Source organism: Fusarium oxysporum, chromosome 9 (genome assembly GCF_000149955.1).
Source record: "Fusarium oxysporum f. sp. lycopersici 4287 chromosome 9, whole genome shotgun sequence".
Taxonomy (NCBI): Eukaryota; Fungi; Ascomycota; class Sordariomycetes; order Hypocreales; family Nectriaceae; genus Fusarium; species Fusarium oxysporum.
In genome coordinates this window covers 623494-645500 of record NC_030994.1, presented here as the reverse complement: position 1 = coordinate 645500, position 22007 = coordinate 623494, and the positions used below count along the sequence as shown (strand labels likewise).

General features: G+C 49.0%; 8 protein-coding genes across 8 annotated transcripts; 3 read left to right on the top strand and 5 right to left on the bottom strand.

Moving 5' to 3' along the window:
- Nucleotides 1-821: 821 nt before the first annotated feature.
- FOXG_09092 (uncharacterized protein) lies at nucleotides 822-1778 on the top strand (the record flags this gene model as incomplete). Its single annotated transcript, XM_018388128.1, has 1 exon — nucleotides 822-1778. One exon carries the CDS (start codon nucleotides 822-824, stop codon nucleotides 1776-1778), a length of 957 nt encoding a protein of 318 aa, XP_018246137.1.
- Nucleotides 1779-2150: 372 nt separating this feature from the next.
- Nucleotides 2151-3734, bottom strand: FOXG_09091 (uncharacterized protein; the record flags this gene model as incomplete). Its single annotated transcript, XM_018388127.1, has 1 exon — nucleotides 2151-3734. The coding sequence occupies one exon, from the start codon at nucleotides 3732-3734 to the stop codon at nucleotides 2151-2153; it is 1584 nt and encodes a 527-aa protein (XP_018246136.1).
- Nucleotides 3735-4636: 902 nt separating this feature from the next.
- Nucleotides 4637-5991, bottom strand: FOXG_09090 (uncharacterized protein). Its single transcript, XM_018388126.1, has one exon. The coding sequence runs from the start codon at nucleotides 5821-5823 to the stop codon at nucleotides 4870-4872; it is 954 nt and encodes a 317-aa protein (XP_018246135.1). The 5' UTR covers nucleotides 5824-5991; the 3' UTR covers nucleotides 4637-4869.
- A 363-nt stretch (nucleotides 5992-6354) lies between these two features.
- Nucleotides 6355-8956, bottom strand: FOXG_09089 (uncharacterized protein). The gene is made up of 2 exons (XM_018388125.1): nucleotides 8657-8956; nucleotides 6355-8608 (listed from the first exon to the last, which is right to left on the bottom strand). The coding sequence occupies exons 1-2, from the start codon at nucleotides 8840-8842 to the stop codon at nucleotides 6503-6505; spliced, it is 2292 nt and encodes a 763-aa protein (XP_018246134.1). The 5' UTR covers nucleotides 8843-8956; the 3' UTR covers nucleotides 6355-6502.
- Nucleotides 8957-9014: 58 nt separating this feature from the next.
- Nucleotides 9015-10632, top strand: FOXG_09088 (vesicle-associated membrane protein 7). The gene is made up of 2 exons (XM_018388124.1): nucleotides 9015-9272; nucleotides 9321-10632. Exons 1-2 carry the CDS (start codon nucleotides 9235-9237, stop codon nucleotides 9994-9996), a joined length of 714 nt encoding a protein of 237 aa, XP_018246133.1. The 5' UTR covers nucleotides 9015-9234; the 3' UTR covers nucleotides 9997-10632.
- Nucleotides 10633-10823: 191 nt separating this feature from the next.
- FOXG_09087 (phospholipid-translocating ATPase) lies at nucleotides 10824-16104 on the bottom strand. Its single transcript, XM_018388123.1, has 2 exons — nucleotides 11559-16104; nucleotides 10824-11513 (listed from the first exon to the last, which is right to left on the bottom strand). Exons 1-2 carry the CDS (start codon nucleotides 15737-15739, stop codon nucleotides 11024-11026), a joined length of 4671 nt encoding a protein of 1556 aa, XP_018246132.1. The 5' UTR covers nucleotides 15740-16104; the 3' UTR covers nucleotides 10824-11023.
- A 693-nt stretch (nucleotides 16105-16797) lies between these two features.
- Nucleotides 16798-19945, top strand: FOXG_19987 (uncharacterized protein). Its single transcript, XM_018400250.1, has one exon. It carries the CDS (start codon nucleotides 16969-16971, stop codon nucleotides 17314-17316), a length of 348 nt encoding a protein of 115 aa, XP_018246130.1. The 5' UTR covers nucleotides 16798-16968; the 3' UTR covers nucleotides 17317-19945.
- FOXG_09086 (uncharacterized protein) lies at nucleotides 17883-19823 on the bottom strand (the record flags this gene model as incomplete). Its single annotated transcript, XM_018388122.1, has 5 exons — nucleotides 17883-18597; nucleotides 18676-19067; nucleotides 19117-19166; nucleotides 19216-19427; nucleotides 19474-19823. 5 exons carry the CDS (start codon nucleotides 19821-19823, stop codon nucleotides 17883-17885), a joined length of 1719 nt encoding a protein of 572 aa, XP_018246131.1.
- Nucleotides 19946-22007: the final 2062 nt, after the last annotated feature.

The following is a 22007-nucleotide window of genomic DNA, read 5'->3' as shown; positions in this document are numbered from 1 at the left end:
CTCAGGGTGTCTTATTATCATTAGAAAAAACATCGTGACATATTCGGCTTCGCCTACCTTAACCTCTCGGAGCTTCTATCAGTGACTCAACCAAAGAGACTTCACCGTGAACGAATAGATGATGGTCATCGATTGCCTCCTCCTCGTACTTTATTTCGCCCTGTCGGCTTCATTCGTTCTTGCGGCTCAGCGCAAGGGTTTTGCGTGAATTAATGTCTTGTGATCATTGGAACAAAACCATGATATACTTGGATTCGCCTCCCATAGCCTCTCGATACTTCTATCAGTGACTCAACCCAAGAAGCTTCACCGTGAACGAATAGATGATGATTCTTGGGATCATAGCCTGGGGGAGCTGACTCCATTGTCTGTGTTGTTTACTCTTCACCTAAGCGGCAAAAGAAAGAGAGTTCTGCGTGAAATAATTTCTTGATGTTATTGGAACAATGCAGTGATATCGTAGGTTTTTGCCATCCATGTGCTTCCATTTCTATCATCAATGACTCAAATCAATAGACTCAAGCGTGAAATCATAAAACACTATCACAGGGCTACAACTGAATGAATATAGGGCATTGTTCTCAGACAGTCTTCAATTCTGCCTATAAATATCCCTGTGTCCCCCTTCTCGATAGTCTCTTATTCTTCCCCTTAATATCTTCAAGTTCATCTCTACTCTTTCAGACATCACTTCGATACTGACAATTGTATTACAACTTGAACAACTTCTACTTAGTATTACCTGACGACCAAGACACTTTTAACCTTTTTTCTTTTTCCTACTTATACCCAATTGTCATTCCTTGTTTCAATTTAGCAAGATGACGACACCTCCACCTACACTTACACCTTCTTCAGCCATCGATCTTGAGATGGAAAATGAGCACTGGTGGAATGCGTTCGAGCCTCTTCGGGAGATTCTTGATCTGGCTAAGCAAACTGAGCAAAATCCTGACTCGTCGGGTGAGAGTCCCGAGGATGAAACTCTTTGGGGTTCACCCCCATCCCCTCCCCCCTCCCCCAATGTCAGTGTCAACATGACCCTGGCTTTTCCCGTTCCTGTTCCTTCGGAGGTGCTGGAACCAGCCATCCCTGAGGAAAGTAACTTGGTTCCTCAGGATCAACTACCCATGGGCAAAGAAGGGCAAGTGACTCGCCCTGCCTCTGACATTGGGCCCTCTCCTGTTGTTACTGAGGGCACAAAGCCCCATAACCCGGATCCTCAATTCGCTTTTGATGCCGACGTGGCCTCGAATGATGCCCTCAAGTGTGTCACTCCTGAGCTCAACGAGGCATCCCGGCCCAAGAAGTCCCGGGCTGCCGCCAAAGGGAAGCCAAAGCGGAGCCCCAAGCGTGTCGCCAAACCACCAAAGCGGCTTTCTGCCCACAAGGAGGCTCAACAACGAGACAAAGTGGCGCTTCAGGAGGCGTTACAGAAGGCGCGCGAGAGGGATGTTAGGGAGGCTGCTGAGAAGGCTGCGGCTGAGATGGTTGCTGAGATGGCTGCTGCCCTGGGGACCGAGCAAAGCACCTCTGCTTTCATGTCTCAAGCTCCATTTCACGGAGATGATGGCCAACTTTACGGCCAGAATCTATTCCAGACTCCAGCCCCGAGTCTTTATACTCAGGCTGCTCCCTTTTACCAACCCCGTCCCCAGGTCCCCACTCAATCTATGGATCAGGGGCTCTTCGGCCAATCTCTCCCAGCGGCACAGTATTCTTTTGCGATGCCGCAGTACCAGTGCCAACAGTATCAAATCGGGTACAATTGGTTTTGAGAAACTTAGAGGAGTTTCGAAAAAGCTTAGGATCTCAATCCTAAGTTGCAAAAAGGTTTAGAAAGGTTGAGATAAGTTTAGGAGGCTGTTTTGTAAGCTTAGGAGGATGCTTGATAAGTTTAGATTTACAAGCTGTTTTAAGATCCGGAGTTTTGTTACACAACATGTACATAGATAACCAATTCATTGCATTCTCGCACAAAGCTATCTAATCACCAAGTGACGTTTCCCCCTGAATAAAAGCTGATAGACCAATTCATTGTCGAATGCCAAAGTACATGATCCAACTCCCACATATCCTAATTAGCTCCTGTGTACCATCGCCTCCAGTCTAAGCAACACCTCATAACTACTAGTCCCCAGTACCTCCAACTACATCCCTCCCTCACTTTCCCTCTTCTTGAGACTAGCCTTTCTCGGTCTTCCTCGTCCAGCTTTCTTGGGCATTTTCTTCTTCGGATTGTAATCGGCATCTTCCTCGGGCTCCGGGAGATCGATCGGCATGGTCATGGGATCAGCTTCTGCGTCGCTCTCGATGTCTTGAGATGCTCTTGTCTGTCTGGTAACAGAGTTCGCTGTTGGTTTATTTCCCTTCTTCTTGAGAAAGCCGGACCAGTTCGCGTCGAGCATCTGGCGAAGTTGTTCAGATGGTGTAGAGTTGTCGATAGGGGCTGTGTGGCCCAGGATTGTAGGTGCAGAGTATTGATTGGGTTCAAGTGTTGAACCACTTGCTTGGGTGAATGGCAAAGGTGCTTCTTCAGGGGCGGGTGTGAAGGTTGGATATTGTTGTTCATGTTCCATATCATGCTCAGTATGCGGGACTTGCTCCAAATAGACTGGCTTCTGACACTGATTCATGACGTAGTCGTGCCTTGGGTTAGTCAGAAATGCATCCTCAAAATGAGATGTCAAAACTGTCTGAGCCTCCAAGCCCCGTCGAGAAAGTCGAGGCGCACCAGACGCCCTTCCAGTCGACAATGAAGCATTCCCTCTCGCCTCCTGTCTCGCAGACCCCTCTCCACGCTCAGCATCACCTCGATGCATAGATCGCCTTCCCACTCCTTGACCCTCAGGACCGATAATACCACGAACCTGATTTTGCTTTGCAAGGAAGTGAAACCCTGAAGGACAATACGCTGAGGCTTGCGCGTGCGGTGGTCTCTCTTCCTCTACAAGAGTAGACACTGCTCTTCCAAACACATTGGTGTAGGCTTGGTGGTAATATCTCTGAGAGGCCATTTGTAAGATGCTTCGTTGATATGGAAGAGGTACTTCACCCAGCGGTCCTGGGATGAGGGACGTCAGGGGGCCGGGTCGAGCATCTTTGGTAGCTTGCTCGTCTTGTTGTTCAGGGCCTGCGGGTTGTTTTCCTTTGTCGCGCGGCTTGTTGTCTTCACTTTTATCTTCAGTTGCATCATGTGTCGCATCCGTATCGTAGCCATCATTTGTCATCGGAACGTCTTCGTCTGGGACATCTGCCGGTGGAGGTGTAAGTCTTCTCTTGACAGTGCCCAAGAAAGGATCTCCCAGCTCAGGATGCAGGAATGGACCGGTAGGTGGTTCAGGAGCGGAAATCTGAGCCACGAGTAGCTCGACTTTCTCTGGGTCAAGCCAACCAAGCTCTAACGAACCCAGCATCTGTTGTTTGTCGATAGCATCCTGGAGGAACTCCCACTCGATATCCAGTCGAAGAAAGTCAAGCAGGCCATTCTCTGTATACTGCAAAAACTCCTCAACTACACCAGAGGTCTTCAATCCCTGCAGAAACTCGATGCCTTTTTGTTTGTCTTGGTCTGGAACATTGTCAGTGCAGAGAGGAGGACGATGTTCACGTAGGAGCTCTGCGACAGTTTGTCTCTTCTCAAGAGCATGTGCAAGAAGTTTATCGTTGGGTATCTTCTCAATGCACTCTTGCCAGGCCCGCCACATGCAATATTCGCGGAGGTAAATCTCCATGAAGTCCTTGACCTGTTGGTTACTGAGATGCAAGATGAGACTGGTGACTTTTGCGAAGCGGTTGTTGTTGCTGAAGACACAGAGAATAATCCACTTCACTCCCCAAGAGAGATCATCCTATTGTCTTTCTTGGGGCTGAGGTGTGGTGTTGTTGAGATGCTCCATGGTAGTGGTGTCGAGGTTGAGTATTGAGGACGCGTCGTGAGATCAGGGCCAGGTCGAAAGCAACTCAGTATTCAAGGTGAAGATAAAAAAAACTCTGAGATCCAAGTACCGTTTCTGTAGCTCTTGGTGTAAGTGATGAAAGCAAAGTGTGTATCAAGAATGAGTGAGAAGAGGATGAGAAAGTGTTGAGTTGAAGTGTGTGAATGAAGGACGCGAAGATGGTAGACAATCAGGGGACCGAAAAGACAACCAAGACAGACAACTGACACTCCTGTGTCAATCTGTAATTCACACCTGTTTGTTTATGAACTGCGATGATTCAAGAACTAGTTGCCCCATCAGGGTCGAGTTGTCTGTTCACTGCCAGGTGTCTACAGCTGTCAGTCACAGATTTAACAGCGTAAGTAATCAGCTCATAATATGTTAGTAAGCGACTCGAGATAACAGGTTCTTTCATCTTTCATAGAAGAAGTGATATTGCTGCTTTATTTATTATAACAAAGAGTCTTGGTTAGGCAGAGGTAAAGTCAAGCCCCGGACAGTCTCGGCTTTCAGGCATTGGTGAAAGAGATACGAGGAATACACAATTCACTTCTGATTATGACTTCACTAAGCTTCATTGGCCTCGACATCCTGTATATTCTGTTTCTCACAAGTAATGCTGCAAAGACTAGACCCGGAACTCCTTGGTTCGATCTTCTTTCATCCTTTAGCAACCTATTTGAAGCGGAACAAAGCACAGTTCGAGACAATAGTATGAGATTAAAGTCTAGCTCTATAAGCAATACAGCCGAAGACCCCTCGACATCTTTGAGACCTGAGAAACAGCGAATACAAAACAAACAATCCCATTGCCGTAAGATGCATCAGCTATAAAAAGCTGTCATTGCCAATAATTATACAGGGTATCTAAACCAGTCCAAAACGCCATGCCTCTTTACTCTATCTCGAGTCAATCAACCCGTGATCTCTACATATCCACGAAAGGCGCAAACGATCCTCGTCCATTGAACCGATCATGATCCAGCGCAAACTCCCCCTTGTCGTTAGGATCCTCACTCGTGTCCATCAAATCGTCAATGTGTCGCTTCGTGTGTGTGGCGTTGGGGGGTACAGCTTGCTCCATAGCGACTTGTGAGCGCGCCCGTAAAATGTCCTCCCAGCACTGCAGCTTTCGCTTGATGTCTTCGTCGAAAGCGCAGCAAAATCGTTGGATGCTGATGAATTGAACTGCAGTTATCATGTCCTTTCCAAAGACTGCCATGATGTAGGCTGCAGCGATGGCGGCTGACCTGTCGTTACCGGTCTCGCAGGTGATGAGAACTTTGCCGCGGCGGAATGAGCTTGGATCAACGAGGAGTTCGCCGTTCTTATTCCGACCCTTGGCTTGGCTGTGATACACGGATAGAAGATGGTCGTTGATCAGCCGAATAATGTTGGGGAACGAACTGATCAGCTTATCGTTGCCTTCCAGATCGACGTATTGGACCTCAATGTTGAGCGTTTTGGCAGCCTTCTCAACACTCATGAGCTTCACCCCCGCCATGCGCGCATCCCTCGCTACAGCAATCATAGTGATACCCTCCTCCTGCAACCACTTGATATCCTTGGCGATGCTATTGGGACCAAGGTACAAAAAGTCCACTAGCTTCTGGGCGTCACGTCGCTGCTCGTAGGACCAATCTGCAGCGCGATCTGTCGCCATCTGCTGCATGTTTTGTGTGATGATCTTGACATCGTGGGCCGTCAGCTGACTCGAATCGACCTGTTCGTACGATGGGAGGAGGATGGGTGCAGCGGAGACTCCGCAATGTCCTGTCGGTGGGATGTGAATGAATGGCGGGCTGGGTGCTCGACGGACGTATGGTGCAGATGGCACAGCGTTGTTGGCGAAGGAGGGGTGAGGACCGCTCGACGACTCCATTGTGATTGTCGTGAAACACACGATCCGACAGTTTTTGTTGGTTTGTGACTGTAGAAACGGTTTTGGCTGTACTAGAGAGATTGTCTGCAGAGAAGCAATGAGGAGTTGAAGTTAAAGCTTGGAGCTAGAGATGTCAGCGTGAAAGAAAGTGGAGAGCCTCGCTCAGCTGAGATGCCCACTCTAAATAGGCTGCTGACAGGGGTCAGTGCCCTTGAATAACGAAAAGTGGAGCAATCCGGGAGCCCTACGGTCCCTGAATTTCTAGATTCAGGAGAGAGGTTCGATTGGCTACAACTTGGACAAACAACCACAACCAACTATTAAAGGAGATGATCTGACTCATAGGTCAAACGAAAAGTCAATTACGAGTGGAGGACAAAGGCTATTCAGAGGCTGCTGCCTGATATTGTAGGCTACCTTTTCAAAATTGGCGAATAAAGACCAGCTGCCTAAACTCTAAGGTGCATACACACACTGCATGTCTCAGAAGCATCAGACAAACATGTTACAAACACTCATATAGAACAAAGGCACGTGCGGAATTTTACAATGATATTTCATGTACGCATTCTCTATTATACAACTGTGATGATACATTGTTCTAATGATAATACATCCAACCCATCTCTATACAGTCCCAATCCAACGCCGTTCATATGCCATGTCATATACTATACAATCATCCTGACGTCGGAGCAGCTGCCTTCCAGTCCAGCTCATCTCCAATTGGTGTATCATCCGACTCTTGTTCAAGATTCTTAAGATCTGTCTCTCCCAACTCCTCACGCGATGTTGTTGTCTTGCGCGCTTCCATTCTGCTTCGAGATCGGAAGCCCTTGAGGTCGGATTCTGTGAAATCAAGTCTCTCCAGTGTATCGATCAACTTTTCTTCGACGAGGGATCGGACGTGGAATGCTAGCTTTTGATCGCGGAACAAGCCGCTGAAACGGTAGGATAGCCAGATATACTGGTTGATAGCAGCGTGTAGTGATTCAAGTCGGTGAAGATACTCCATTGACGTGCCCTTGAACGTCTTGAAGTCGATCTCAAGGTTCTCCAGGGGTATTTCTTTGATTTTGAGAAGTCCGCCGTCTTCGCTGTTGGCGACGATCCTGGCGAGGGCTCGGAGAACAGGTACTGCGTTCTGAGCTCGTGCATTTATGGGCAAGTTGGTGAACAAAAGTCGATCATAGATCGTCAGAGGGATATCTTGGATGTGATCGGCAATCTCTAGCTTATCTGGAGAGATGTGGATTCTGTACTGCTTGCTCACAGACGCTAGCTCTCGAATGCGCATGAGGATAAACGATAGAGGTGTCCCCTTGGGGAAGTATGTTGAGAAGCGCTCGATAGCAGCAGCCGGGGGTGATATGTACGCAGCCTCGATATCATCGACTTTGGCACCAAAAGCTCGATGAACCGACCTGAGATCCTGGGTATCCATTGTTGTGACATAGCCAACCTTTGTCTCCTCCTCAACAGCAACGTCGGCATTTGTCCCAGCCTCGGCGGCGTTACGAACGGTTCGATATCGTCCAGCTCGACCGCCAATCTGCTTCAGCTCAGGGTACGTGAGCATTCTGTTATGACTTCCGTCAAATTTGGCGACTGCTTCGAGAATAACTCGCCGAATCTCCAAGTTCAGACCCATGCCGATAGCGTCACTGGCAACGATAAAGTCGTAATCGTTGTCGGGGTCGTTGAAGAGCGCTGCTTGCTGAACACGCACTTCAGGTGGTAAAGATCCGTAAATAATCGCACACCGTCGTCCAGTCTTCTTCTCGATCGTTCGTTTCAATGCGTGCAAGTTCAGACGACTGAATGCGACAATCGCATCTCCCTTCTCGAGACGACTGTAATCACCATCCAGGGCATCATTCATGGGCTCCAAAGGACTAAGGCGATCATATCGATGTACGATACACTTATCGCCGATACCTGCGCAAATACTCTGGATCAGACTCACAGTTCGCTCCTCACCACAAAGGTGAACCTCCTTCGCTTGAACACCCAACAGCGCAGTTGTCCAAGCATTGCCACGGTCCGGATCAGCTAGCATCTGAATCTCATCAATGACAGCAACATCAAACCGGTCATTGAAGGGAACCATTTCGACTGTGCAACTTGTGAAGTACGTATCTGTATCTTCGGGCAAACGAACTTCCTCTCCCGTCAACAGCGCGCACGGCAATCCCTTAGCCGTAAGTCTCTGATAAACCTCGTTTGCTAGCAAACGCAAAGGCCCTGCATAAACTCCTCGCTTCGAATTCTCCAACGCTTTCAAGGCTCTATACGTCTTTCCGGAATTCGTCGGTCCAACGTGAACATGGATCGTGCGCTGCATGGCTCTCGTCGCAGGGAACCACTCATAGGGGAACCGAAAGTCCAAAAGTCGCTTATGGCTCTCCTCCAAGCCCTTTGAGAAGCGCTGTCGAATGAGAAATGATTGAAAGGAGTACTGGATCTCATTTGTGAGACCCTTGATATCCTTCAAGATGAAAGCGTCGCGAAGATTCCAGAATAGGGGGTTCTTGACTCGGTCGGTGATATTTTGTTCGGCCATGTCGAATGCTGAGTCTAGCACGTTCATAAACATGGAGGCTTGCTGATGGAGTTCATCCTCCCCTACACCCGCAGCCGACACGGCTGATTTGCTAGTGTTTTTCATGACATCTTGAAATTTCATCAAAACAGTTGATCGGAACATTCCATGTCGACCACTTGACTTGTTGTCCATACCGAATCTCATTCTTTTCTTATCATTTCTCTCATCAGTTTTGGTCACCTAAAATTGGTAAGTATTGTCTTCAAAAATAAGAAAATAGGAACATACTGGCTTCAGAGGAGGTTCAGGCTTCTTCTCTCCAGCCATTTTCGCATCAACCTTGTTCGGTCCATGTTTCCTCTTAGCTGTTGCACCATGTGGCACTCTTGAAAGTCTTGGTGAGGTTGATATCGTCCTTCTCGTCAGCGGAACAATAGGAGCTCGTAAAGCTCCAGCCCGGAGTAAAAAACTCATTATTAAAACAAAAAGAGTGAGCCAAACATGCTCCTCTTGAAAACGAAAAAAAAAAAGAATCGTCAAATGACCGTGTCTTTGCACGATGGCGAATGCGACCGAGTCTTGCCATCATATGAAAACCCGTCTCAAAAAATTCCCATGAGACGGAGATTCGTTCCGCCGGTCTCCGCGTGTTCGCATGAGAGTGGGGAATGACGATGAGACGCCGCGACCAGAGTCGTCATTGTAGACTTGTTACTTGACTCTAACTTGACTTGACTTGGGTTAATTATCTTGGCTACCTTGCTTCCATTTCTTTCTTCAGCCTCGTCTTGTGGTTTCATTTTGAATCGCCTTCATCTTCAACACCACTCAATCACTTCATCAACACAGACGCAGACTCGCCCATCATGGCGTCGTCATCGACTCCTGCAACTCCCCTACTCTAGTCCGTCAATCATCATCAATATTGACAAACGCAGCTAACAATCTTCAGCTCCTGTATCGCGCACAATACCACGATCCTCTCAGAATGCACAACATCGGCCTCCTCCCAAACCTCATCCCTCGCCTCCCTCATCCTCCCCAAGATCGAACACACAAACCCTCAAAAGCTCACCTACACCCACGGCCAACACCAAATCCACTATGTCTCCGAATCTCCATCTGAACATCGCGATTACCCTTCCGCAGGCGGTCTAACATTCCTCGTCATCGCCGACTCATCTCTCGGCCGTCGCGTACCATTCGGTTATCTCTTCGAAATCCGCAAGCGCTTCCTGCAGCAATTTCCCGAGAGCACTGACTTCTCCGACATGCCCAACTACGGCGCAGCATCGTTCAACTCGGAACTGAAGTCTCTTATGATCGAATACGGTACTACAAGCGGAGGTCGCGACGACGCTATCGGAAACGCCAAGCGCGAGATCGACGATGTTAGGGGGATTATGACCAAGAACATTGAGAGTCTTCTTGAGCGCGGCGAAAGGCTGGACTTGCTGGTTGACAAGACGGACCGTCTCGGTGGTAGCGCACGAGAGTTCCGCGTGCGCAGTCGTGGCCTCAAGCGCAAGATGTGGTGGAAGAACGTCAAACTCATGGCACTCTTGGCACTCGTAGTATTCCTCATCATCATGGCTATTGTGATCGCTGTCAAGAATGGGTCTGGTTAAGGTAGGGTTTGTGAGCGTGGAGCCATTCCTTTTAATTATTTCCTTCTCGTTTGAAACTGTGTATTTCCTAGGCGAACAGATGGGACGGACAACCCGGGCAAAAGGGTATAATTATGCAACAAAGTCCTCTTTTCAATCAAACTGATACCCCCATATCAATCCATCTCTCAACGTTGTCGTAATCGTGTAAAAGTGTCGTAAGCATCCACCGCTTCAAACTCTTGGCGTCTCATCTTTTGTCGCTGGGTATTCATCACCCAAATGTGTAAAATAAACCCGTCGGTTTTGTCTCCGATCCTCCATTTATGGTCTCATAGCTTCGGTTTCCTTCTCTCACTTTCCTGATATACATATCCCAGCGTCACGGGACTAACAACCGATCCCGTAGCCAAAGAAGTCGGCGCTCTTCGGAACTTGTCTGTGAAAAATGCCGGATGTAGCGAAGAAGCGCAAGGAACAGGTTTCAGCGGCGGCGGTTGTGTCGCCGGAGGACAAGCAGCGCCCATTTCGATTATTTTTTATGGCGAATAAATGAAAACAGAGACTAAAATGACGATGAGTTATCACATTGTCTGGGATTTGGGGGACGTAGTATTAAAGAGGCACGGTAGATATCTTACCTTGCGCCGAGGTCACTGTTGACCTTTCTCCACGTGCTTCGGTAATCACACCGATGACCTTAATTCTAGCGGCCGGAATGGAAGACTCGGAATTGATGATGACGGAAGAGCTCACCGTAGCGTGTCTCATGTAACAAGGACCAATTGATAAGTCCGGGGAATCGGGGAGACATTTACCGAAGCGGGGAGCCCCGTATAACATCGAGATATGGCAAGCCTTCGTAATGAGAGATGGGCTATTCATTCATTCGTTCGATACACTATAATAATGCAATAATACGTCATACGCACGCTCCCTATAACTAACCAATTCACAATCCCATTCCAACTCCAGCGCCTGTAGTCCAGCCATTCCCGTAAGAGGCACCTTAATCATCCGTGGATATACCCAAACAAAAGAAACTCCTTCATCCCCGCCATTGCTCCATTGGGTTCTCCCTCTCTTCTGCAGTCGCTGTGAACCTCGGCTGATAATCATCGTGGCTCCCGCGATGTCTTCTGTCTTGTACTCTGTCAACACCTGGCGTTGGCTGGTTTGAGAGAATTCTCTCTGCTTCACCGTCGCCTTCTTCAGCGTCTTTGCCATCTCCAAAGACTTTGTCCACATTGCCATCTTTCTCAATTCGTTGCATCAGATCTTGGTCTCCAGGGAAGTAGACTCGTCGAATAGCTTGAACAACCAGATCAATGACGATGAGCACGATAAGCTCAAGCAACACGAGCGTCCACCATTGTAGTGTGCGACCAAAGTTGTCGATGAAAGCGTCGCGGACAATGTAAGGACCAAAACTCTTGGGTTTGATGCCTGATATGGCCAGCATCCACAAGAACCAGCCAGCGACAGATATCAGACAGCCGCCAAAGGTAACGACAGTTTTGGTGTGTACTTCGAGGATCCTGCAAGAGTTAGTACAGCTCAACAACGCACATCGGAGAACTTACAAGAGCTTGATGTTGATGAAAATGACAGCAACAGTGAAACTAACCATGCCCATAGCAAAGATACTTGTATCCCGATCATAGAACGTCTTATCGTAAACGCACCAAGTAAAATACCAGATCACAAAACTCCCCGCAGCACCCATGAACATCCATGCAAAGTACTGCGAGAATCTGAATCCGAGGTTCCTCTGACCAAAAGTGTACAACTCTGGCACTTTCATCAACGTCTCTGCACGAAGGTCCTTCTCGAAAATACCGAGAAGAATAACAGGAAGTGACGTAAAGGCACTGTTAAAGACGGTCAAACTCCATGATTCGTACAGTGACGTGCCAGAGTATCCGTTGTAGCGCTGGTAATGAGCTTGTACGATGAAGAACAGAACTTCCTTCCAGAAAGTTGCAAGCACATACTTGCCGGTCCTCATATAGTTCCATCGGCCATGAACGAAGAGCAGCTTCTGGAGGAATCGGAATTGAGCAATTGAGTAGTCCGAAATTCGAGCGGCCTGCAAACCCTCGCGACCAGAAATACCAATGCCAACATGAGAAGCTTGGATCATACCAATATCATTCGCACCATCACCGATTGCCAGAGTCATGCTCTTGGGCACGTATCTTCGGATCGAGCGAACGAGGTTGGTCTTTTGTGAAGGGGAAGCTCGACAGCAAATGACAGAGTCAACACGTACAACAAGGTCATAGAACAGAAGAGACAGCTCATCATCTTCGTCGATCTTAGCGAGTGTCTGTCCATCGACAACCACGACAGAGTGCGGAACCATACCACGGCTAACATCATTGAGAGTCGCGGTAATCGTCTCCTTCAGTTCACCCAAAGTCGCATCGAGAACGTAAACCTCTGACCAAGGTTTACACACACGAGCAGAATGACCAATATTAATAGCCGTCTCTCGCTTGTCACCCGTAAGCATCCAGACTTTGATGTTGGCGCGACGCAACTTATCAATGGTGTCTGGGACTCCCTCCTGAAGCTTGTCTTCGATTGCTGTCGCTCCCGCAAGCTCGAACCTCTGCTCAATAAGCTCTCCAGCGGCTTCGATGCGTTCCTGGCGATCGACCAAGCTTGTCTCGGCTTCTCTGTACTTTGCTTTCCAAGTGCGATAAGAGTCCTCGTCAATGTAGCGGTAAGCGTACAGGAGAGTACGAAGACCTTCGCTGGCAAAGTCATCGACGTGTTGGAAGCATTTCTCAAACACGGCGCCTTCATTTGCAGCCATTGATTCGTCAATCTTACGCTCAGCATCGTCGAATGAGGGCATCTGGGCAAAACTCTGTCGAGGGCTCATCATTTCGGTTGAAGTGCGAGGTGATCGAGCAAGCTGCTGCGATAGGCGCTTCAGATCTGTTGAACGTCGTCCCAAGCTCAATCTGAGGCCTTCTCGGTTGGACGATTCGCCTCGGGAGAAACCAAAACTATTGCGAGGGCTTCCGTAGGGACTACCATAAGGACTGACGCTCTTTTGGGAATTGATCCGCTGCAACGCCTGGTCCTGCCGAGAAGCTCTTCGTTGACTTGACCGACGACCAATATTCCTTGCAGTTTCTTCAGCAAGGTTACTCAACTTCAGACGCTGCATGATGACATTGTCAGCACCCTTGCAAAAGACGCAAATACGTCCATCAGGCATGCGAATGATGATCGACATTCTCTTCCTCTTACTGCTGAACTCAATCACATCCAGCACCTGATACGTCTCGGTGTACGGAGAACCATCTGCGTCTCGGGCCTCCAACTTGATAGCTTGTGCAGGTCGATCAATGACCAGATATCCCAGATCTTTAGCAGCTTCAACAAGAGCAAGTTCATCAGGCGAAGCAGCTTGAAATGTGATGTCGCCATCATCAGTCTTCTCAGGAAGACAAGTGTGGCAAAGAGCAATACACAGCAAAAAGTGCTTTGCCTTTCGTGAGAAAGCAGTGTTCGGCTTCCTCTGAATGTAGTCCAGCAGATCTTCCGTCTTCATGTCGGCGTTCTCAGCTGTGTTGACAGTGGATTGCCAATGGCTTGCAGATCTTGTCGACATGGTTCGGATAGGTTCTGGTCGAGATCCGCTTCCACTTGTATCATCGTTTCCGTCGAAAGTCTTGACATGGCCTGTATTCTTTGCCGCAGAAAAGCTTGCCTTACTTTTACCCTTTTTCGGTCGTTCCGACTCTTCAATTCGTCGGCGCATCTCCTCCTGGTCTCTCTGCACGTCCATATCATGCAGACATGCAACACCAGCGACCGACATTTTGCGAAAGCGCATGATGTTCTCCGTCAGAGTACCCGTCTTGTCAGAAAAGACATAGCTGACTTGACCCAGATTCTCGAGAATAGTAGTCGTGTTCGCAACCATGGGCGTATCAGATATCGGGTCATACATATCCGCATCCTGAAGCAAGTATAGCTGCCCGAGCTTGATGATCTCGAGACTGATATACAGCGACAAGGGGATCAGTGTGTTAAACATGATAATGAACCCAAAGAAGATTTCTTTAAAGGGGATGCTGCCATTATAGAAACCAGATCGCTTGATGTACCAAGCGAAATCTTCAGTTCGATCTCGCCACAGGTAGTAACCGATGGTTAGACCCATTGTGAGCATGAGAACGATGAAGATCTGGACCATAATCATCCTGTTGATAACGGATTGCATAGCGGGTTTCTTGGCGCGGACATTCTTGTTGGCGTTCATTCGAATCTTACACTCCTCGCCTGTGTTCACAATGATACCGAGGGCCTCAGCCGTGTTACGGAGAGTGGATCCGCGGTAAACGACATTGTTCATGGACAGTGGTAGAGTTTCGCCGTCGACAGTCACTCGACCATCGTAGCTGTAAAGGTCCAGGTTGGGATTCTCGGAGATGACAGTAGCTTGTGTCGCCCGTAGTCCTTCGAGAGTGTTGCATCGCTCGGCAAGTAAAGGACAAGCCTGTTTACTCTTGAGATTCGTCTCACCATCAAGAGCCATGGTGTCGATGTACGCGATGCCATTGGGTCCAGTGGCATGCAAAAGCACAATATCCGCAGGAACAGGATCATCTCGACGCAAACGAATGACATCGCCAACACGAACATGCTGCCATTGAACCGAAGTCCAATCTCCCTTTCCACCCAATTTGGCAGTACCTGCGGTGCCTGACTCGAGATCATCAAGCATGTGCTCTTCACCACTCTCAGACACTTTTTCCTTTTTCCTCCTCATTTTCTCAGCGTGTCTCACGCGGCCTTTTTCCGCAGTTCGATCCGTCAAAACCCAAGCCTCACTTCGATTTTCCACACGATCAAGTCGATAGCGCCTATAATCATCCCATCCTTCCTTGGCCATGCTGAATGCGACAAATACGCCCAGGGGTGCAATAGTGGTCCATCGTCCGACAGTACTCAGACCAGGAATCATCTGAATAGTACCAACAACAAGGAAATAAAAGTTTCCAAGCTTGCTGAACTGAAAGATGAGCTGTTTCGGGAAGAAATCGTAGATAGTGTAGCGACTTGATCGGATGAAATTGCTGCAGTATGGCTTTCCTGCACGCTCGTCGATAAGACCATTGGCACTTCGCTGCGGTGGATTGAGGGGAATATGGCGGCCATCCGGTAAAGGTTCGAGGGGTTTTTGGCGAAGAATTGTCTCGATAATGACCTTTTGGTGGAACTCTCCAAGCTGTCTTTTGGTGCGGTCTTTCCATGTTGGTTTTGCGCCAGGTCCAATTCTTCGCTGACGTCTTTCTCGAAGATATTTCTTTATATCGGCGCGCACTGAGGATTTGGTACCGTTTCCGCCGAACCCAAAACTTGTCTTGACTGGCGAAGTCAATTCCTTATCGGTTCGGTCCGCAGAATCGGGAGGTTGGTCAGTCGACAATTCCGTCCTCGAAGGAATCGGTCGCAATTCGTAAGGACCACTCGCTCGTGGACGAGAATCATCATCGGGTCGTCTAGTTCTGGACCTCGATCCAGATCTCACGTTTGTATCATCGGCGGAAGATCGTCGCGGATGATCATTGTTGGGGTCTGTGTAAGAGCGGCCTGTATTCCGTGGTCTCGAGAAATTGGTCGAAGTTCGAGGATATCGCTCATCAAGAGCAGCGAGATCACGAGCTATTTCACCATCGGTGTCATTTCTCGGTTGCGAAGGACGTCGCCCGCTATTATCGCTGGGGTACGGAGGAGCCATATTAAGGCCGTTGAATCGGCGGTAGCATCTGGAATAAACGTTCGAGCTGTGGAGTGGTCGTGGGGACGCGCCGGGTTTAGTTAGATTGGAGCGGTATTGAAACGAGATGATAACCTAGGAAAGGTTTCTGATGCAATCCAGGAGAGAAGAAAGAGAACGAGAGAATAAGACGACTTGCGGAGGAGTTGGAGAATGTGGATGTTTTGTCAGAATTGAGTTATTAGGCTGGCTGGGCTGGGCTGGGCTGGGCAACGGGGATCGTATACAGCCCGAAGCAGCCTTTACTCCAAGCCAAGGATGGTTCTGTAAGCTACGCCTGCCATTCGTAATCCTTCAATCTCCGCATACAAAGCGTTATCGCCCACTAATTCACTATAGTTTCTGCTATCCTTCACTACCAATTCATCCCATCCGGATCTTCGGAATCTCGTCGTGTCTTGATGCTCCCCTCACGAATTACACTTTGCAAGCATGACGATGTGTATTGAGGCGCAGCATGTACTTATCATCACTTGGAATACTCGCAGCCCCGCGGGTACCGTAACAGACTTTGCGTCGTACAAGCTCGCCCTGATTGGCACCGTTGATTCCAGCCAAGTCGCTAACTCGTAGCTTAAATCAAGCCATCCAATCTGGCGACAAAATAAGCTCATGCATTGAGTCCGTTTCATCTAAAAACACTGGGGATTGAAGACCTGGGGAAATAACACTGAGTGACGGATTGAAGCAGACCCCAGATTAGTCTATTCTTGTCTCTAAAGGCTGACCAACACTTAACACACGTGCAATCCAAGTCCAATCATAGCTCACTGCGCCTCGAAATATACGCAGCTTAATGCGCAGCCGTCTGAAGACAGTGAGGAGAAGATAAAACGGGTGGGCATCAAGACTGGAAGGTTTCAGTACTCGAGGATACGCGGCTCAGCCCTGGTGGTACAAATCTCTTACACGGTCCGTTGTTACTCGCACATCTTCCGAGTGAGCCGAGTCACGACGTGGGTTATAAGACATTGACCAACCTTTAATCATCCATATTGGCACCTCATTAATATGGGACATGCTCTGGCTAATAAATTGTGGTAATTGTAAGACGATCCAGTACACTGCTTATTTATATACAAGTCCTCCTCCCGTGAATCACATCTGCATCTGTCTTGTCCAACTTGCCAGATACTCAGCCATGCTGATCTCTGTACCTCTACCCATCACGGTCTCCTCGGAGTCCGTTCATGTCACCCAAGACTGCGCCTTGTAACATTCTCTCACAACGATCCTACCTCCGAGTCATCCGTCCCTGGAATTTACAACTCACACAGCCTGTCACTACGCGCCTCAAGCTTCGTCACGCAATCACACAACTCAGTCATACAGGCAAACTCAGGATGAACATAACCCCATTTTATTCAGCAATTCCACCCTATAAAAATACCCATGCCTTCGTGTCCAACTGTAGGCTTCCCTTGAAGTACACGTCTCAGTTGACGCCTACCGAGGACAGCAATCCAGCTGCTCATAAACTCCAATATACCTTAAAGCAAAAAACAGACAAAGAAAAATATCCCAAAGCCCACCATTAGAATAATAAACCCAACAAAAGCCGCCGGGGCTTCTCCCCAACTTTCGACGTGATACAAAGAAAACAAGCTATCGAAATATTAAACAGCATCATCTATGCTTTTACAGAGACAATGTGTATGCAAATTAAGTCCAAGGCAGCGTGCGGTGGTCAGGCAACGCTGCTCAAGGAAAATGAAGCCGAATGACAGAGTCAGTCGGTTGGAAAGTGTTGAACAAGACCACCCAAGAAATAAACAAGTCGCGGTAAAAGATTTAAAATGAAAGTACTTCAACGCGGGAAAGAGTTATACGATCGCTGTGTTGTGCCCGACATACATGACCGATGTCAAAGAAGTGTATCGTCATGCAAGTTCATTCATGGCCGTAGTGGGGAGAATCGACCAAACTGACACCATCGGTATCAAAACTAGTTTGGTAGAATTGAGAAGATGACAAGGAAAGTCGCCTATATGAAGCTGGCGGAAAACAAGAAAAGGAAATCCCAATGGTATAATTTGCCCAAACGCCCTGGTATGATTGACATACTATAAAACACCACCAACACCTATACCCGCCCTATACTCTTTTAGTTTCCTTGGTGAGCTTGGGGCATTGCCTCGGGAGATAGGCTTGAGGGGTCAACTGCGTCAAATTGCACGAGCTGATCCATGTCGAGGTCTGCTTGTTGGTGTTGCACGAAACCAGGCGAGGTTGTGTGCATGGGCAGGTTGATGGTGTGCTTAGAGTACATCTCATTCAGGCTCGCTCCATCCTCCGAAACAGCACAAGATCCGTCGTTCATGGGATACAAATCAGCTGAGCCAGGGCGGCCCATCATTGACATGGGAGGTGACTGCTCCAGAATGGAAGGCTCGCCAGGGCTGTTGAATGGGAGAGGAGAAACAGAAGTGGGAACACCTGTGTCGGGGTTAACCATTGGTGACAGGAAACCATTGCTATAAGGTGTGTTGTAGCTCGACTGAGGAGCCTCGGGACCGGGGGGGAAGAAGCCTGGGCTGGGAGGAAACTCGGCAGGAGAAGCAGTGGTGGCAGACATGGGGTATTGACGCATGTCGAGGCCGAATCCTGCCTGTGTATCAATGCGCAGATTAGGAGCCATATTGTTTCCGGGAGGCTGAGGAATAGGCGCAAAGATGTGAGGGTTGTGCTGGGGAGGAGGAGGCATCTCTCCAGGAGGTTGGATGTAGAAGGAAGGCATCGGCTGGTTCTGGAACATGGCGAAATCAACAGGTCCAGGAACTGATCGCGAACGTTGACGCTTGTGGCCAGGGCCAGGCCGCCTAACCAGAGTGCATCTGGTGAATACCCCACTGCTCCTGGTACATGCCGACATGAGGGTTTGAAAGCTGGGCTGCTACCTGAGGGTCGGGGCGGTCGGGGAGACAGGAGCCGAGACGGAGAGGACGTGAGGGTCGTTGTAGGGGTGAGGGTTGTGACGGTTCATGAAAGACTCAAGCGAGACCAACTTGGCTAGCTGGCCACTGAGAACCTTGGGGTTTCCACCGAGGTGGTGAACCAAACACTGGGTAGCTTGAAGATCCTCTGTGAAATCACCACACTGGAAGAATCCGTTGGTGGTGGGAGATGAGTCCATGAAAAAGTTCGGGGGCCTGTTTAACTCAATGACAATCCCTCCAAGCTTGGTTGGGTCTCCTTCGCCATTCTCGAGGAAGATGTTCTTGATGGAGGAGAAGGGGTACTCGATCTTGTAGCCGGCCTGCTCGTTGTTCATGTAGTAGGTCATGGTGCACTTGTCGGGTGAGTAGAAATTAGATGAGATCCATCGTGTTTTGTCCAACTCGAGTCCATTTTCCAATGCTGAGGGATCGGCAGGTAAGATGATGAATCACTGCTGTTCAGTTAATACACCGTTTTACATGACGGGTCGAAATACTCACAAACTTTACCTTGACCTCCCTGGTCGCCACCGAGCATCATGTTACCGTGACCAAAGGGTAGCAGTCCAGTACGGCCGAGATAACTTCCGCCGAGACCCTTGCCAGATTCCATAGCCTGCATAGCGAGATAAGCTCGCATTGATTCGGGAATTGAGTCAATGTCTTCACCAGTCTCCAGACTCTTCTTGGCCAACAGCTTAATCTTAGCTCGTCTGCTGCTGTCAGCGAAATTCTACAAGTCTCCATCCTGTCACATACCTGTTCTGGAACCAAATCTGAACAGACCTTTCGGTCATGTTGATTTCCTCGGCAATTCTCTCACGGACGGTGGCTGTGGGCGTGGGGTTGTTGTTGAATTCCATCTCCAATGTCGTCAATTGATCTTGTGTAGCACGCTGTCGCTTCTGGTTCTTTTGCTGTTGAGTGAGAGTACTCTTGCGGGGAGGTCGTCGTGAAGCATTGTTGGCGGCTGAGGCAGAGGGAGATGGTGTCTCTTTTTTCATGGAGGCTGAGACAGGGGTCGGGACAGATGGTGAAGATGTTGAGTTGGGTGTGGTGACCTCAGGGACATTGCCCAAGGCCATGGGGTGTTCAATCTCCGTGGCCATTGCTAAAAAGTAGATCGCGAGATGCGATCACTAGATGCAGGTTGAAATTATAAAATAAAATGAAACTGGTCGAAATTGGATGCTGTGAAGCGGTTGTCGTCGATTACACTTGATGCAGACGCGTTCAAGTGAGCTGGAGTATCAGACAGAAAAGACGGCGATGCCAAAATCGACGAGTCGGTAAAGGAGCGTAGTGAATGACGGTTAATTCGGTAGTCAGTTCAAATAAAGAGTGTATTCCTTGATCTGCAGAACAGAAAAAGGAGGTAAGAATAAAGTATCGTGATGGCGGATGTGCCGGTCTCGAACGGTTTTGGGCGTTTTAAAAACGTTGTGGACGTGGAAACGATCCTGGTGTAAGAGCTGTTTGAGCTTGGTAGAGCCTAAAGAAAGGAACGGACCCGGAAAGAGTGACGGGAACCGAAGATTGGCTTGAAGATTGAATAATTCAAGAGAGTGACTTAAGGAAAGAAAAGAATGAACAAAAAGGCGAGGGAGAAGAAGCGGAAGAAGCGGTCACAAGGAGTGTGGACTGGCGATGCAAGATGGAAAAGAGAAACGGACGGGGCACGGGGACGGGGATGGGGGGAAGTCTTCATAGGAGAAGAGCCGTTGCCGGCAGAGTCTAGAGGCCTACCTGTCTGTACCTAGTGGCTAATCCTGCACCTTTGCCTGCACCTCTTGCTGCCGTCCCCTCCACAGGCGGGCACCTCGATCGGAGAAAAGGTACAGGACTCAGACCAAGGTACCACCACTAGCAGGTAGTGTGGGGACACGGCGCGGTGCTAAAACGCTCAGAAACTGGAAAAAGGGAAAAAGGATGGGACCTCGACTCAATGTACCCTGGCGTCAAAGACAGAGGTGCGGGTACCTGAGCAGTGGCTTGACAGAGTTACCTAGCCCCAGATACCTCCGTCTCCTGACTGGGCGGTCGTGATACGCTTCGGTGGAGGGTAGACAGCAGCTTAACGCGCCAAGGGGCAGCGACGGGACCGTTACAAACCACAGCGCCGCCGTGTTTGGTCTGCAGTTGGTGAGGGCGACAGGGGGCTGATGCATTGCAGCCCTGAAGTCGCCCGAGCCCAGCAATGGATCCCAAGCCTAGCCAGTCATCGTCTCTCTCTTTTTACCCCCTGGTTCCGCTGCCCCCAAAGTCAGCCAGTCCGACTCTTCTCAACTCGAGAGTTTCCTTCAAGAACGAAGGCCTCAAACACGTTACGCCCCGACGCCAGCATGTGCCCAAGTTAGCACAAACTAACCAAAACTTGCGAGATCAGCTAGCAATAGCTTGTCGTGTCGCCACAAAAGGTAACTCACAATTGACCTCCTTTTCAGCCTTGTCTCTTGGTTCGACAATTGAAGTCAGCAGCGTAACCTCCAGATAAGCGATCTCTTCCAGATAAGTAATTTGTCTCGTCCTTGTTCGTCCATCACATCAGATTCTCAGCATTAGACAGGCCCTTCCTTGTGGAAAAAGCCAACCGTGTCACATCCAGCCCGCACAATGTGTACGAGGGAGGGGCCTACAAAGCAGGCCATAGCGGGCCAAAACTGCACGAAGACTCTGCCAACAAACCACTGACGAGTGGCTGACGAGAACCACTGGCGTGCACACCCACTCAAGCCATGCTTGGAGTCCACATCCGACACCACCACAAACATCCCAGCTCCCCAACGCACAGAACAAAGACATCCACCCATTTGTCCATCCATCCAGCGGTCGTGACCGGTTCGATTTCTCTTCGTATCAATTGTCTCTTGGCCCAGACTTGTCCGGACTTCGGTCCGTCAGATAGTTCCAAGATATGCTAAATCAGTGCCGTCCCTGGATTGGGTGACATCCAACCATGAGCCTGAAAGAATAGACATACCACAATTGGCAAGTGTGAAAGTTCAGAGGCCGGGTAGAACTTGTGGTTCAAACCCTGGATCAGCATCCAGGGGCCCCGCGAGACTGCCGCTGTTGGGGAAGAATTAGCTCTGGGTGGTCGGCATCTTTACCTGTGCGTCGTTCTTTGTGCTTCAGCTTCCATGGCGTGCGATCAATTGTCAATCATAAACCTCTAATTACTTTTGCTTCTCTTGAGTTCATCTTGTTTTTGCCATGTCACATTGGCTTCGCTACTCTGAGTCTGTGTCAAGTTCGATCCGTCTGACACTGGCACTGGCATCGTGAGAGACGAT

Excerpts from the sequence above, each read along its gene's own strand:
- FOXG_09090 (XM_018388126.1), bottom strand. The coding sequence starts at position 5,823 with ATGGAGTCGTCGAGCGGTCCTCACCCCTCCTTCGCCAACAACGCTGTG.
- FOXG_09089 (XM_018388125.1), bottom strand. The coding sequence starts at position 8,842 with ATGAGTTTTTTACTCCGGGCTGGAGCTTTACGAGCTCCTATTGTTCCG. Across the intron at positions 8,609-8,656 it reads CTGAACCTCCTCTGAAGCCA|GTGACCAAAACTGATGAGAG; the intron begins GTATGTTCCTAT and ends TACCAATTTTAG.
- FOXG_09088 (XM_018388124.1), top strand. The coding sequence starts at position 9,235 with ATGGCGTCGTCATCGACTCCTGCAACTCCCCTACTCTA. Across the intron at positions 9,273-9,320 it reads CCTGCAACTCCCCTACTCTA|CTCCTGTATCGCGCACAATA; the intron begins GTCCGTCAATCA and ends AACAATCTTCAG.
- FOXG_09087 (XM_018388123.1), bottom strand. The coding sequence starts at position 15,739 with ATGGCTCCTCCGTACCCCAGCGATAATAGCGGGCGACGTCCTTCGCAA. Across the intron at positions 11,514-11,558 it reads TTCATCAACATCAAGCTCTT|GATCCTCGAAGTACACACCA; the intron begins GTAAGTTCTCCG and ends TAACTCTTGCAG.
- FOXG_19987 (XM_018400250.1), top strand. The coding sequence starts at position 16,969 with ATGTCACCCAAGACTGCGCCTTGTAACATTCTCTCACAACGATCCTAC.